Below are 13946 nucleotides of genomic sequence, written 5' to 3'. Positions count from 1 at the left end.
ATTGCTCCAAGGTTTTACACTAGGACTATGGAAGACACAATTACCATTGTCTGAAGGGGAAGGAGGTTCCCTCTCGTCTAAATCATCAGCCGATGACATAGTGCCTGTGGATGGAGTTCGGGGAAGACGTCTTTTAAAGTCCCCTGTAACACAACATTACACTAGTTTCTAAATATCTACAGTTTATTCATTATTTTTACATTTCGCTACTATAGGTAATCGGGACACGTACCTGGACTAGCCGATGGAGAATCCATGGAACGTGACTCGCTGCTGCCCCCTGCACTCTCCGAATCGCTGCACATGCCACCACTCTGGTTACCCACTGACCACGACCTGAATGGTGGACCTCTTACTGCTTTAAAAAGATGAAACCAGCAGAATGGTCAGACAAGGGCTGTGCCAAACCGAAATACAACTCTTTAGTCCTGAATTATAGGGCGTACCCTGTATATCAGTGCTGCTGCTAGACCTCTTCTGCCCATTCTTATGAGAGCGTCTATGGACGGGACTGCCAATGTCTTCGGGAGACTGAGTGGTGTACTCCGCTGAGCCCTGAGACAAGTTTCCATGTGATGCATGTGCACTGTTCTCTTCTCCCTTAGACAAAAGTGGCCTTAAAACAAACAAGAAACATGTAACATGGGACATTAAATGTGTGCAAAACCTGAAAGAACACAAACATAGACCTATCTGCAATAACATTTGCGGACAGAATCGCCGGCTAATGCAAGGATGGCTAAGCCAGTTCCATAAAGAGGATGAAGACAGCAACGGGAAATACTGACAAGCAATCAGGCATATCTGGAAAAAATATATTATGTAACCTATATAATAAACCTAAAGCGTTATATAGTATTTATACTGCTACAAATTTCTTCACTTACAGAATATTCAATACCTATTGTTATTGACCTTGGTGCTTTCGTTTCCCAGAGTTTCTTCATATTTTTCTTTTTATCTTATGGCATTATTGTATTATGCAATAAATGTAAAATTGCTGCCTCTCTACACCCCATCCCCTTTACTTTTTGTATGAATCATACGCAAGGACTTCCCATAAACAAGTTTAACGCTGTTTGCCACTTATTTTGATTATTCTATGTTATGTAAAAAAATTTTAAGCCAGGATAGTTGGCAGCTTACTTTACATACACACTTTACTTTAACCAGTGGTGGATCCGGTGCGGCGTCCCGCTGAAACAGCCTGCGGGTTCTGTCCCCTCCTGCGGGTGGGGAAGCGGTGGTGCAGCGAGTGGACCGCAGAGCTTGAGGGCTGCCCATTATGTCTGTAAGTACCGGGCACGCCCCCAAGAGTGACAAAAAGGAGACGCACAATAAAGACACACCCCCTTTTTGGACGCTCGCACGCAGAAGTACTATTATCTCTAGGTCTGGCACCGGACCTAGAGTGACCACACTATATATATATATATATTTAAATATATTTTTAAAAATACATTCTAAGCTTCATTAAATAAAGACTAAAATTACCATTTCTGACCGGTTTTAGGAAAAACATTTGTCGGTTAAGCAATAATTTACAGCGAATCGGCACTTATCGCACCTAATTGAATATGGCCCATAGTATGTTTTTGAATTGATAATCAAGGCAGATGGTGTAGGATTAGGGCCCTGATTCAGAGCCGCTCACGAGCACCCGAAGTTTCTGCACGGCGCATACGCCGCATCGGGCGTGCGTGAGCCCCCTGAGCGACTGAAGTTCAGTCGCTATGGGGCTCGCAACAAGACGGGGCGGCTGTCGATGGGGAGTGACAGCTCGCCTAGTTTTGTGGGGGGGTGGCTGGACAAACGCAGGCGTTCCCTTAGGAACGCCTGGCGTTTGTTGGGAGGTCTTACTGACATCACTACTGATGCAAGTAGTGGACTTCCTGCTCTATCAGAGCAGGAAGTCCACTCGGCCTTGCGTCAGCCTAGACCCGAGCGTAGGGTCTTGTCGCAAGGCCGATAGTCACGATTATCACTATGGTCTCCTGGCCGCTCACACAAGCTGTGGGTGGTCTCCCACAGCTTTGCGAGCGCCCGTAGAACAAAAAAAGATCAAAATAAAAAATGCCCACAAACCCAGCGAGCGGCCAGCGTCCGTCGAGCGGGTTTGAATCAGGGCCTAGGTCTGAAATAATATGAGATATGGTAAGAACTTACCCTTGTTATCTCTATTTCTACGAAGTCCAAGGGTTCCACAGGATACCTTGGGGGGTATAGGTGTGACGTCAGTCGCTGGGCACCATAGAGTTAAGCTTTTCAGCCTCCCAGGATGCACTAGGGTCCCCCTCCTATACCCCGCCCCCGAGCCAAGGCACCTCAGTTAGTTATCAAGCCATAGGCCGGAGGAGGAGAAGGAAGAGAGAGAAAAAAGATCTGGACACATACAAGAATCACATTCTCACCAGAGGGAGACGGAAAACCGGTGACCAGAGCAAAGCCCATCTGCAGCACAGGTGCGACAGGGCGGGAGTCCTGTGGAACCCTATGGACTTCGTAGAAATAGAGATAACAAGGGTAAGTTCTTACCATATCTCATATTTTCTACTTCAGGGTCCATAGGGTATCCACAGGATACCTTGGGGATGTCCCAAAGCAGTATCCTTTAAGGGTGGGGACGCTCCTGTGCAGAAAGGAGAATCCGCCGCCCGAAGGAAGCATCCTGAGAGGCGAAGGTGTCAAACCTGTAATACCTCACGAAGGTATGGACAGAGGACCACGTAGCAGCCTTGCAGATCTGAACTGCCGAGGCACCACGTCGAGCTGCCCACGAAGGACCCACAGACCTAGTGGAATGAGCCTTCAGAGAAGGAGGGACCGGTAGGCCTTCATGAAGATAAGCTTCAGAAATAGCCATACGGATCCAGGCTGCCAAAGTTTGCTTTGAAGCAGGCCAACCCTTTTTACGGAAGCCATAGAGGACAAACAAAGCGTCCGACTTCCTAAACGAAGAAGTGCGGTCAACATAAGTCCTTAAAGCCCGCACAACATCCAAAGAGGCCTCACCCACGGAAAGACCCGGTGAGTTAAATGCCGGAACAACTATTTCCTCGTTAACATGAAACTGGGAAACAACTTTGGGAAGAAACTCGGGCCGAGTGCGGAGCACTGCCCTGTTCCCATGAAAAACCAAGAAAGGGGGTCTACAAGAAAGAGCCCCTAACTCAGAAACAAGTCTGGCCGAAGCAATGGCCAGAAGGAAAACAGTCTTAGCTGTTAGCCATTTAATATCCACTGAGCCCAGTGGTTCAAACGGCGGTCCTTGGAGAGCCCTCAGGACCACAGCCAAATCCCAAGGCGCCACAGGTGGAACAAAGGGCGGCTGAATACGGAGAACACCTTGCATAAAGGTGCGCACATCCGGGATTGTAGCATTCCTACGGTGAAACCAGACAGATAGGGCCGAAACCTGTACCTTCAAAGAAGCAAGGCGAAGCCCATGATCTAGTCCCACTTGCAGGAAGGCGAGAATCCGAGACAGACGAAACTCCCGCGGTGCATAACCTCTCGGTCGACACCACTGGAAGAACGTGTGCCACACGCGATGGTATATCCTCGCGGAAGACGGTTTCCGAACTCGTAACATGGTACGCACCACAGAGCTGGAAAACCCCCGGGACCTCAGCATGGCCGTCTCAACAGCCACGCCGTCAAAGACAGCCGAGTCAGGTCCGGGTGAAGGCAAGGACCCTGAGACAGAAGGTCCGGTCGTAGCGGCAACCGCAGAGGACTGTCCACGGACAGACCCTGAAGGTCTGAGAACCAGTGCCGTCTGGGCCACGCGGGAGCTATCAACAGGAGCGTCCCTCCTTCCTGTTTGAATTTCCGGATTACCCGTGGAAGAAGGGAGACCGGAGGGAACAGGTATGCGAACCGGAACGTCCACCGGACGGACAGAGCATCCACCAGAGACGCCCCTTCGTCTCTTGTGCGAGACCCGTACACCGGCAACTTCTTGTTGTGCCGGGACGCCATGAGGTAGATTTCTGGAAGACCCCACCTGTCCACCAGTAGTTGAAAAACGTCCGGGTGCAGGGACCATTCCCCCGGATGAACGTCCTGGCGACTTAAAAAGTCCGCCTCCCAATTTAGCACTCCCGGGATGAAGACCGCTGATATGGCCGGAAGATTGCGCTCCGCCCAAACCAGGATCCGAGAGACCTCTACGAGAGCCGCCCGACTGCGAGTTCCTCCTTGCCTGTTTATATAGGCCACGGTGGTAGCGTTGTCCGACTGGACCTGCACCGGGTGACCCTGGAGAAACCGCTGTGCCTGCTGGAGAGCATTGAAGACCGCACGGAGTTCCAAGATATTTATTGGAAGCTCCGCTTCTGTCGGCGTCCACCTGCCCTGGAACAAGTGTGGACCCGAAACTGCTCCCCAGCCCCGAAGACTGGCGTCCGTTGTCAACAGGACCCAATTTGGAACCCAGAACGGACGTCCCTTGTTGAGGTGGGTCGTCTTTAACCACCACGCAAGGGACAGGCGAACCTCCGGGGTGAGCACAATCGTCTGGGACTTCAGAGACTGAGGCAGCCCGTTCCACTTGGACAGGATCAGGTGCTGCAGAGGTCTGGAGTGAAACTGGGCGTATTCCACCATGTCGAACACCGACACCATGGAGCCCAGTAACCTCATCGCCGAGTGTAAGGACACCCGGCGGCTGTGCAGACAACTGCGCACCCTTGACTGTAAAGCAGAGATCTTGTCCTCCGTCACGAAGATCCTTTGCTGTCCCGAGTCCAATAAGGCTCCAAGATGCAGAATCCTCCGAGATGGGATTAGAGTGGACTTCTGCCAGTTGATTAGTCAGCCGTGCCGTTGCAGCAGTGCAATGGTCAGGTCCAAGTGGCGTAACAGGAGCTCTGGAGATCCTGCCACCAATAACAGGTCGTCCAAGTACGGCACCATGCGGACTCCCTGCAGCCGCAGAGAAGCCGCCATGACCGCCATCACCTTGGTGAAAACACGTGGTGTTGTCGCCAGGCCAAAAGGTAACGCCCGAAACTGGAAGTGGTCGCTGCGGATTGCAAACCGGAGGAACTGTTGATGGCGCAAAAGAATAGGGACATGCAGGTAAGCGTCCTGTATGTCCAATGACACCATGTAGTCCCCAGGTTCCAGCGCCAGAATGATGGACCGTAGGGTCTCCATCCGAAACTTCGGGACCCGCAAAGACTTGTTGAGTGCTTTGAGGTTGAGAATCGGACGATATGACCCATTGGGTTTCTGTACCAAAAATAGATTTGAATAGAAACCCTGGCCCCTCTGGGAGAATGGAACAGGCACTATAACTCCAGCCTGGAGCATAGTGTGCAATACCTTCCGCAGCTCCGTAGCCTTGTTCCGGTCTGATGGTAGACCCGTGGTGAAGAATCGAGCCGGGGGTCTGTGCCGGAAGGAGAGGGCGTATCCGTGGGAAACCACCTCCAGAACCCAAGTGTCTGTCGTAGTGGTCGACCAACACTGGGCGAACTGTAGCAGGCGGCCTCCCACCCTGGGATCCCCCAAAGGGAGGCCCGGACCGTCAGGCCGCAGGCTTGTCATCTGGCTTGGGGGCCGGACGTCTGGTACTCCATGCCTGCTTCCGGGGCTTGGCCGATTTCTTAGGACCAGCCTGTCGAGGAAACGACTGTGGTTTGGGCCTGCCCTGGGCCCTAGATGACCGAAAGGACGATGGTCCAGAACCAGAAGGAGCAGCGGCCGATGGGAGACAAGCCGATTTGGCTGCCGCCAGCGTGGCCACAATCTTATCCAGATCCGGACCGAAGAGAACTTCTCCGGTAAACGGCAAGGCTTCCAGACCCTTCTTGGAATCTGCATCCGCCTTCCAGGATCGCAGCCACAAGGTGCGACGAGCAGCTACCGCTGCTGAAGAAATTCTAGACACCAGAGTACTAATGTCTAGAGCCGCCTCGTTGATGTAAGTGGCCGAATCACGGAGATTGCCAATCAACTCCGCCTGCTCGGCCGGACAGTCGGAATCAAAAGAAGCCTCTAATGAATCCGCCCAGCGCTCCATCGCTCTGGCAACCCAGCAAATGGCCATAGCCGGCTGTGCTGCCCCCCCCCGCAAGGGAATAAGCGGACTTCAGGCAGATTTCCACCTTGCGGTCCGTAGCATCCTTAAGGGAGGACATGGATGGCATCGGCAATGTGGCACTACGGACAAGACGGGTCACGTGAGAATCCACCTGTGGAGGGGATTCCCACTTAGCAAAATAATTATCCGCGAACGGATAAGCCACCACCAGGCGTCTCTGCGGCTGGTATCTTTTGCCAGGCTGTTTCCACGCCTCCTCTAAATGGTCCACCAACTGACCCGAAAGAGGAAAGACTGTGGCATCGCCCTTCACATCTTTGAAAAAGGCATATTTAGACTTAGCCGCTGGGGATACTTCGTCCTCAATCACCAAGGCTGTGCGGACCGCCCGAATAAGTCCAGGAATATATACTTTGGACTTAGCATCAGCGTCCTTAGTATGGAGAGGTTCCTGATCGTAAGGATCCAGAATCTCCCCATCATCAGACGTCCCTTCGTCATCCTCATAAGGAGCGGACAGAGACGCCACCAGCCGTTTATGAGGCCGCATCACAGACTCCCCTTGCAATACATCCGACAAGTGCTGTACAGAACTCGTCAGGGAGTTAACCCACGCTGGCTCCTGAGAAACCGGGAGCGGGGAAATAGGGAGACTGTGGGGTACCACCAATTGTCGTGGGAAACCCTGCATGGGTGACGACACCACAGACTGCTGGGACAAACCCATCGGAGTAAACGCGGGCTGCGGAGCTAACTGGCCCACTAAAGCTGTTAGCGCCTGAGCGAAACAAGCCCAGGGCGGCTCCTGTACCGGTGCTGTAACCGTAAGAGGCCGCGCCATGGACAAACACGGCCGGCAAAGGCGCTACCCTCCCCCTACACTAACGGTACTTTACACGTGGTACACTGTAGCCGGAGGGGAAAATCACTTTCAGACATGATGGCACCACGTATGTGACCCCTCTCACCAATTATATATTAAATAGGCGAGAGTCCACCCTGCAGCACCGCACCGCAAGGGCTTAGCAGAAAGAACAGGGACAGTACTAAAGCTGACAGTTTAGAGAAGAAAAGTTACAGGCAGCGCTAGCACAGTCACATACAATGCAAAGAAAATCAATTCCTGCACTAACAGCGCTGATCACTCAACTACACAGACACAGGGCCTGGTAGGACACAGCGCTGCATACACAGACCTGACCACAGCGGAGGAGAGGTATGCGGGGGGACCCAGACCACGATGCTTCCGTCCAGTGCTTCCAGCAGCGTTCACCATGCGTTGGGGAAGATGGCCGCCGAGGAGCAGAGAGGAGGCTGGCCTGGGGGAGGAGCGCTGACACAGGGCCAGTCAGCACAGTGCAGAGAGGGCTGTGTGCAGCGGGGGAGGCGCCGGCTGTAAGACAGGGAAGGCGTGCTCCCCTGGCATGCATTTAACCCCTGGGACGCCGCAGCGCTACCGCTCTGCTGCAGTCCGCTGTCCCAGGGGGTAGTGGAAGCGCAGGTTGGTCGCCTGGCTCCACGCTGCAGCCAGTCCCCAGGGAGCCCCCTGCCTGGGGACTTAGGACCATGTGATCACCGCGGGAACCCGCTGCTTACCTCTGTCCCCCTTGAATCCGGCCATGGTCCGGAACATCTGGGGTCACCGCTAGCTGTGACCCCAGATGCCCACCAGCATCCCCGGATCAGTACCGGCGTTCTGGTACCGGCGGGGTGTAGGGAAGACAGCATGGACGTCAGGACTGACTGTCCATGCTGTTCATCCAGATGTGCAGCCACAGCTGCATGAAGAAAAAGCTTCAGGGGCTCTTCTAGCCCCCACTCCAACAGGTGCACCCGACTCCGGCCGGGCACCAAACTAAACTGAGGTGCCTTGGCTCGGGGGCGGGGTATAGGAGGGGGACCCTAGTGCATCCTGGGAGGCTGAAAAGCTTAACTCTATGGTGCCCAGCGACTGACGTCACACCTATACCCCAAGGTATCCTGTGGATACCCTATGGACCCTGAAGTAGAAAATAATAATAATGTTCTATATTTGTTTAATAATTTTGCGCTAGATTGTTTTCGGGAGTTGATGACCCTGAAAGGTGTTTGCACGTATAGACTAGACAGGGGGTAGTGTGTGGGTGCAGCGCTACACCTAGTGTGATGTTGGTATTTGATGAAGTGTGTGACTAAAGACTATGTGTCGTGATTATATAGGTAGATATTTCTGTGTGGTTGTGTGTCTGTTTATTTATGTTGTGTGATGTGTTTTGCAACAGTCACAGTGATAGCCATACCCAATTCACTAGGATGCTGAGCTGAAACTTCCTTGAATGATACCAGCCATACTGGAGAGTATCGAAGGACAAATATTTTTTTCTATGTAAAGCAAAACTGAGGGAGCCTGGGTTTTCAAAACCCATATCAACAACTGCTGAAAACACTTTATTTTCCCTTCTGTAAGAAAAATGGAATGCACTATCATAATGAAAATAACTTTTTTCGGATTTTAATTTTTGAAGATCTAAAATACAAACTATGAGACTTGCTGCTGCCCTAGAGATCAAACTGCAATACTGCCGATGAACTGGCTAGGACTAGAAGGTTGTCTAAATAAGGGGTGGATTTTATCCCCTAAGATCTTAAAGCCACCAATGACTGCCATTGTTTTTGCAACAACTCTTGGAGCCGCGGCCAAACCACAGGGGCCTGAACTCAAAATGTCACCTTTGATGGCGAATCTCAGAAGAGACAGATGCCCCTCCAAAAAAGGAACATGGCGGTAAGCGTCTTATGTCTACAGATGCTAGGAATCCTCCCCTTCAATAGATTTAATAAATGTTCTTAAAGATTCCATGCGAACGTTTAAGGTTTATAAATTCAAGAATGGGCAAAAGGCCTGGTTTGTGTACCAGAAAAATATTGGCGTAAAACCCCCCATTTCTTTGCTGCCGAGTAACTGGAGCAACTATTCCTGACAAAACGACGGAAGAAACGGTCTGAATAAAAAAAAGCTACATTCTGTCACTTGATAGACTATTGAAAAGTAACTTATGGGTGGTGGTCCCAAAATGTAGTATGTAATCTCCTTCCATGATCTAAGAAATCATTTGTCTGAAGTACACCCCATCCATTTTTCCTAGAACAAGAGAAGATGAGCTCTCACTACTTTCTGTTATGCATTCTGTTTGTCTGATGACCTAGGTCATTCACACTTCAGGACCTCTTGCCTGGTTGCTCAAGTCTGTCTTTTACATATTCTGAATGAAATGTGGCCCTTGTACCTTCCGATGAGGTCTGTTGCTGGAATGCTTCTCCAAAGGAATGAAAAGATACCTTTGGAGAAGGTGTGGAATCTAGAACATTGAAACCGTAAGTTCGGTTCGCATGACACTTACAGAATGAAAGAATCCTTGATATGACTGCAATATTCCCTGCTTTAGTGAGTGAATGGTACACCGTACCCCATACTATCTAGAACACTTATGATGTGGGATGGTTTACGCTAAAGATACCTTTACACGATTATCACTGTGTTTCTCTCTGTGAGAAGGGTACGCTCTTTTGTACCTCTATAGTTGATATCCTCCTACCGTGCATGATCTATCAAGGGATGTTTTGAACAAGAAATGTCACAACATATGTTCTTTTTGTTTTTAGATTTTCAACACACAATGAGGGACACTACTATGAACTTGTATCTAAAGAATCCCTAAGAAAGAAGGCTACGAAGATTCTCTTTCCTGATTCAAGGGACGTATCTGTACCACTTACATAAGTATTTTCTCTGTCATAGAGCGCCTATTGGTGTATCTCCTGTTCCAAATGTTGTGGTTTTTTGATAAGGATCTGACTGTCCACTAGGTAATTTTCATTGGCATCTACAACAGGTGAAAAACTGCATTGCCCTTGTATAAGCCTGGGAACTTGCCTTTTCAGATATTTTTAGGAAAAAATGGCGGGAGAACAAAAATGACGAAACAGAGAAAACTGAAATCTCTACCACTTGGACAATTATTCCCGTTTCCTAGATTTTTGAAACACACAGAATTACTGTGGAAGGATTTAAGAGTGGCGCCTTGCTAAAGGTAGCCATACACTGACCAACTTTCATCCAACTAACCAAATGTCCAACTAAAATGGTACTTCACACACTGAGCCAACCTATCAGGAGGCCAGCCATGTTCTCTCCAACTTCTGATGTCACTGAAGTAGGCGGTCTTATTCAGAGATGGCCGCAATGCTGATGTTTTTTTCAGTTGGCAGATTATTGGTGATCTGCCTATATATGCTGCCGCCGGTGGGCTTCTCAAAACAAATCCCGGCTGCTGTGACATTTGCATATCTTCGTACAGCCGCTGCTGGCAAATTCACAGCAGTGGTGGCATTAGCGTCTGTCTCTGAATCAGGCCCTCTGACCACCTACTTCTATTGTCAAAACAAACAGAGAAAAACATAATTCACTCTAATAAAATAATAAATGAAATAAAAAACGCTCCACATTTGCTCCTAATCCACAGTTTTTGTCACACATGACCCCCCCTGCACAGTGCCTTGCCCCTCCCCACAAAGAACAGCTGGTCACACAACACCCCCATCTGCAGTGCAGTTTGCCACACAACCACACTTTTGTACAACAGCACTTATCACCTCTCCCCTGGTCACACGTCTCCCCCACTTCTCTTCCTTGCCCAGCCGAGTCTGCCAGTACCAGGAGCGGAAGTAGGTGGGCAGAGTGCCTGCCTACTCCTGTGACATTCCGTTAATTTGGGGCGGGGGAAGGGAAGATGCCCAGCAATTTACTGTAGCTTGTAGTCTTACTGGAGCTTTAACATTTTTAGAAGACTCTCTTTCCCTCTGTTATCGGGAACAATGATCCTTCCAATGTAATGCAAACGTGACCCTATGAGCAGCGCAGCTAACACACAGATGTACAGTGAGGACTACTGACAGTAACGCTATAATATTAGTGTCAAATATGGATATATATTCATAAATTAACAAAACAGGTTTCCTTTATTCTTATCCCACCATCTCCTTTCATAAATATTAGGCGACAATTCCCAGATTTGAAGTCACGTGATCCTCCATATTTAAAGACTATATAAAAGTAAATATTATATTGAATGGGATTAAGGGTGAATCTTGGCCTTGTTGTAATCTAGTCAGCAGGTTCAACAAGTCTTCATTGAACAGGAACATTACACATAGAAAATATCTATTCAGTAGCTCTTACAAACCCTTTTGCCAAGCATCCAGACTGCATATGGATTGCATTCACCTAGATTACAATAAACATACACTACTTACCAATATAAATATATCTAGGCAGACACTTCTTTATTACAATTACAACTGTCTTTTCGAAGTATGATGTTTGGTCAGAAAATAGACATCCTAAAAGCCTAAAGGAGTCGATTGTATTTTTTTCTTTTTGGCTGGCAGAGCAAACAAAAGTAATACTAATGATAAAAAAGCAGTTAAGAATGAAAGAATGCCACACACAATCACATACAACTCCACCAATAATAATTATAGTAGCAGCATTAAAAAACTACACAAAGTTAAAGAAATCTCACCTTTGTGTATTTGTTGTGTCACAAGATCCTACTTCAATGCCACAGTCGTCTTTGGGCAGGTTCTTCACAAACTCTGAATACTGCTGCCCAGGCTCATAAAGCTTGGCATTCTCACAGAGAGACTGGCAGCTTACAGGCATCGATACCACCTGGGCATGCTGCAACTGGAACAGGTTCACTGTTGCCTATTTAGAAATGAAGATTTGTTTATATTAAAAATGTTTTTATTGTATAAATATTGTAATATGTGACACAAAAAACATTCCAAATGCCCCCAAAAGTGCATACGCCCCTTATAACATAAGATGGATAATAAGACATTTTTGATAATGTATCTAAAATACAAAGCCAAATTTGTGTTGTATTGTCTTCCATTGGTTGAATGTATAATTAAAATTGATAGAATGTGATTAATACATCTATTATGCCACCCACTAACAAACAATCTAATAGAACAGTATGTATAACTTAGCGCAAACATTCATTTGGACATATGGGGAAAATATGTAATAGCTTCCGAGTTTAAGGAACCAACATGTTTTCACCGAGTTCGCCGCTAAATTTTAAGTGGCAATTAATTATAAGGCAAAACCAGCATTAGAACCAATTGCTGCTTTAAATTTAGAGGTGAACTTGCTGAAAACATATCACTTCCTTAAACTTGGAACCTATTACATACCCCCCCTGGGCTTACCAACTATTCCCGCACTACACAATCAACATCGGAATGCTTAACAATGAATGATTAAGTGTGAATGCTTAAGGTAGAACTCATTTGGGGTTTAGCTGTCCGCAGCAGATGAACCCCAAAAGGCTTTGCTGTGTTGCAATTACTGTTAGTTGAACTTGAACTGGTGTGGATGGAGAATCATCATACCTAAGATGTTGGCAAAATGAGCTTGTCCTAAAAAATGAAGGTCCCAGACATGAAAGCCCTGTAGCTTTCCTACCAGAAGATTGAAGGGGATAAGGTCAATATCCCAGCACATGGGATGCCGGAATTTAGAATTATGACGTCGGAATTCCGACACCAGTCAGAATCCTGGTGCCGGCATCCTGAAGTTAAGTAGGGTTAGGAGCTAAGGGTGGGAGGGTTAGGTGTGGGTGCGGGGAGGGGGAAGTTAGGTTTAGGCACTGGGGGGGGGGGGGGGGGGGGAGGTTAGATTTAGGCACCAGGGAGGGAGGGTCAGGGCTAGGATTCCTACAGACAGGTAACTGTATCCTAACCCTGTTGGGATGCCGGCATCGGGGTTTTGATCGCCAGGATCCTGAGCGCCGGCATCCCGTACCCAACTCGATTGACGGATTCAGGAAAAAGGTTCTATGTTTATTAGGAAGTATCCTTCATCCAAACAACATATCAAAAATGTAACCCACCTGGATATTGCATATAGTTGTGTATAGTTCATTCAATTTATGGAAATTTGTTCCATAAAACGGTCAGTGAAAACTTGTGCAACCTAAATAATGACTCTCCAGTTCTATGGAAGATTTGCAAAGTTATTAGGGGATATGCATTAGCTAATACGTAGCCTGTGTTCTGCCCAGGATAGCTAGACTTTGAAGCACTTACATTTAGGGAAAGGCACTCAAGGATTAACAGATTGTCAACCAAGCAATAATAGACTCATTCAGCGAAATAATTAACTTATTACAAGAGAGAACACTGGTTCAACAGTCACAGCTCGGGAGCACACAGGCGATATTTGTTGTACAAGCCCTTCAGTATGGAAGGGGAGCAGCGGACAATGCCGTAAGATACCAGGAGTGAAACGGGTTTATTTTGCTGGACACGTTTCAAAAGGAAACAGCTACTTTTTATTCCCACCGAGGATGATGGGGAGTCATCTTTATTCCACAACATGTTTTCATCTTCCCACTAAAGGAGATTAAATAGGCTGCATCGGAACAGCAATCTGTTTTCAAAGGACGGGTGAATGCAGTCAGCTATAAGATTGTGCTAGTCTTATAGTTATTAACGGAGAATGAGAACGTCTTGGCAAAAGGCCACTTCAGATACATCCCCAGGAGAAGCTTAAGGCACCGCTCCACCTAACTCCTTCAATGGGCTAAGCAGAAAAGTCAATTAAATTACCCCACTCATAGAAAGAAACAAAAAACTAAATACAAGCTTAAAACTTTCTTTGATAAGTTTATGTAGTTGCAGTATTAGTTCTAAATGTTATTATTATACAGTTATTAACAAAGATACTTTGTTTCCACAAATTAAAGTTCTCTCTTTGTTTCTGTTACCATGTAGCACTGAAAGGCTGTATCTATAATCTGTGTATTATAAAACACCCCTTCAGCCTTTGGTAGACTGAGGCTTTATGCCC

At 47.9% G+C, this 13946-nt stretch overlaps 1 protein-coding gene across 5 annotated transcripts in view; it reads right to left on the bottom strand.

Moving 5' to 3' along the window:
* The window catches only part of ARHGAP29 (Rho GTPase activating protein 29), a 134483-nt gene that overhangs the window by 19025 nt on the left and 101512 nt on the right, over positions 1-13946 (bottom strand). For 4 of the 5 annotated variants that reach the window (XM_088443964.1, XM_088443966.1, XM_088443967.1 and 1 more), the window contains 4 exons: positions 11611-11795; positions 447-616; positions 233-358; positions 45-143 (listed from right to left, as the gene is read on the bottom strand). In XM_088443964.1, the coding sequence (XP_088300090.1) occupies positions 45-143; positions 233-358; positions 447-616; positions 11611-11795 (580 nt within the window). The remainder of the gene's footprint in view (positions 1-44; positions 144-232; positions 359-446; positions 617-11610; positions 11796-13946) is intronic. The other variant, XM_088443965.1, reaches the window with a different exon arrangement.

This window comes from Taudactylus pleione, unplaced genomic scaffold (genome assembly GCF_031769625.1).
Source record: "Taudactylus pleione unplaced genomic scaffold, aTauple2 ptg000341l, whole genome shotgun sequence".
In the NCBI taxonomy this organism is placed as follows: Eukaryota; Metazoa; Chordata; class Amphibia; order Anura; family Myobatrachidae; genus Taudactylus; species Taudactylus pleione.
This window is presented reverse-complemented; position numbering and strand designations above follow the sequence as displayed.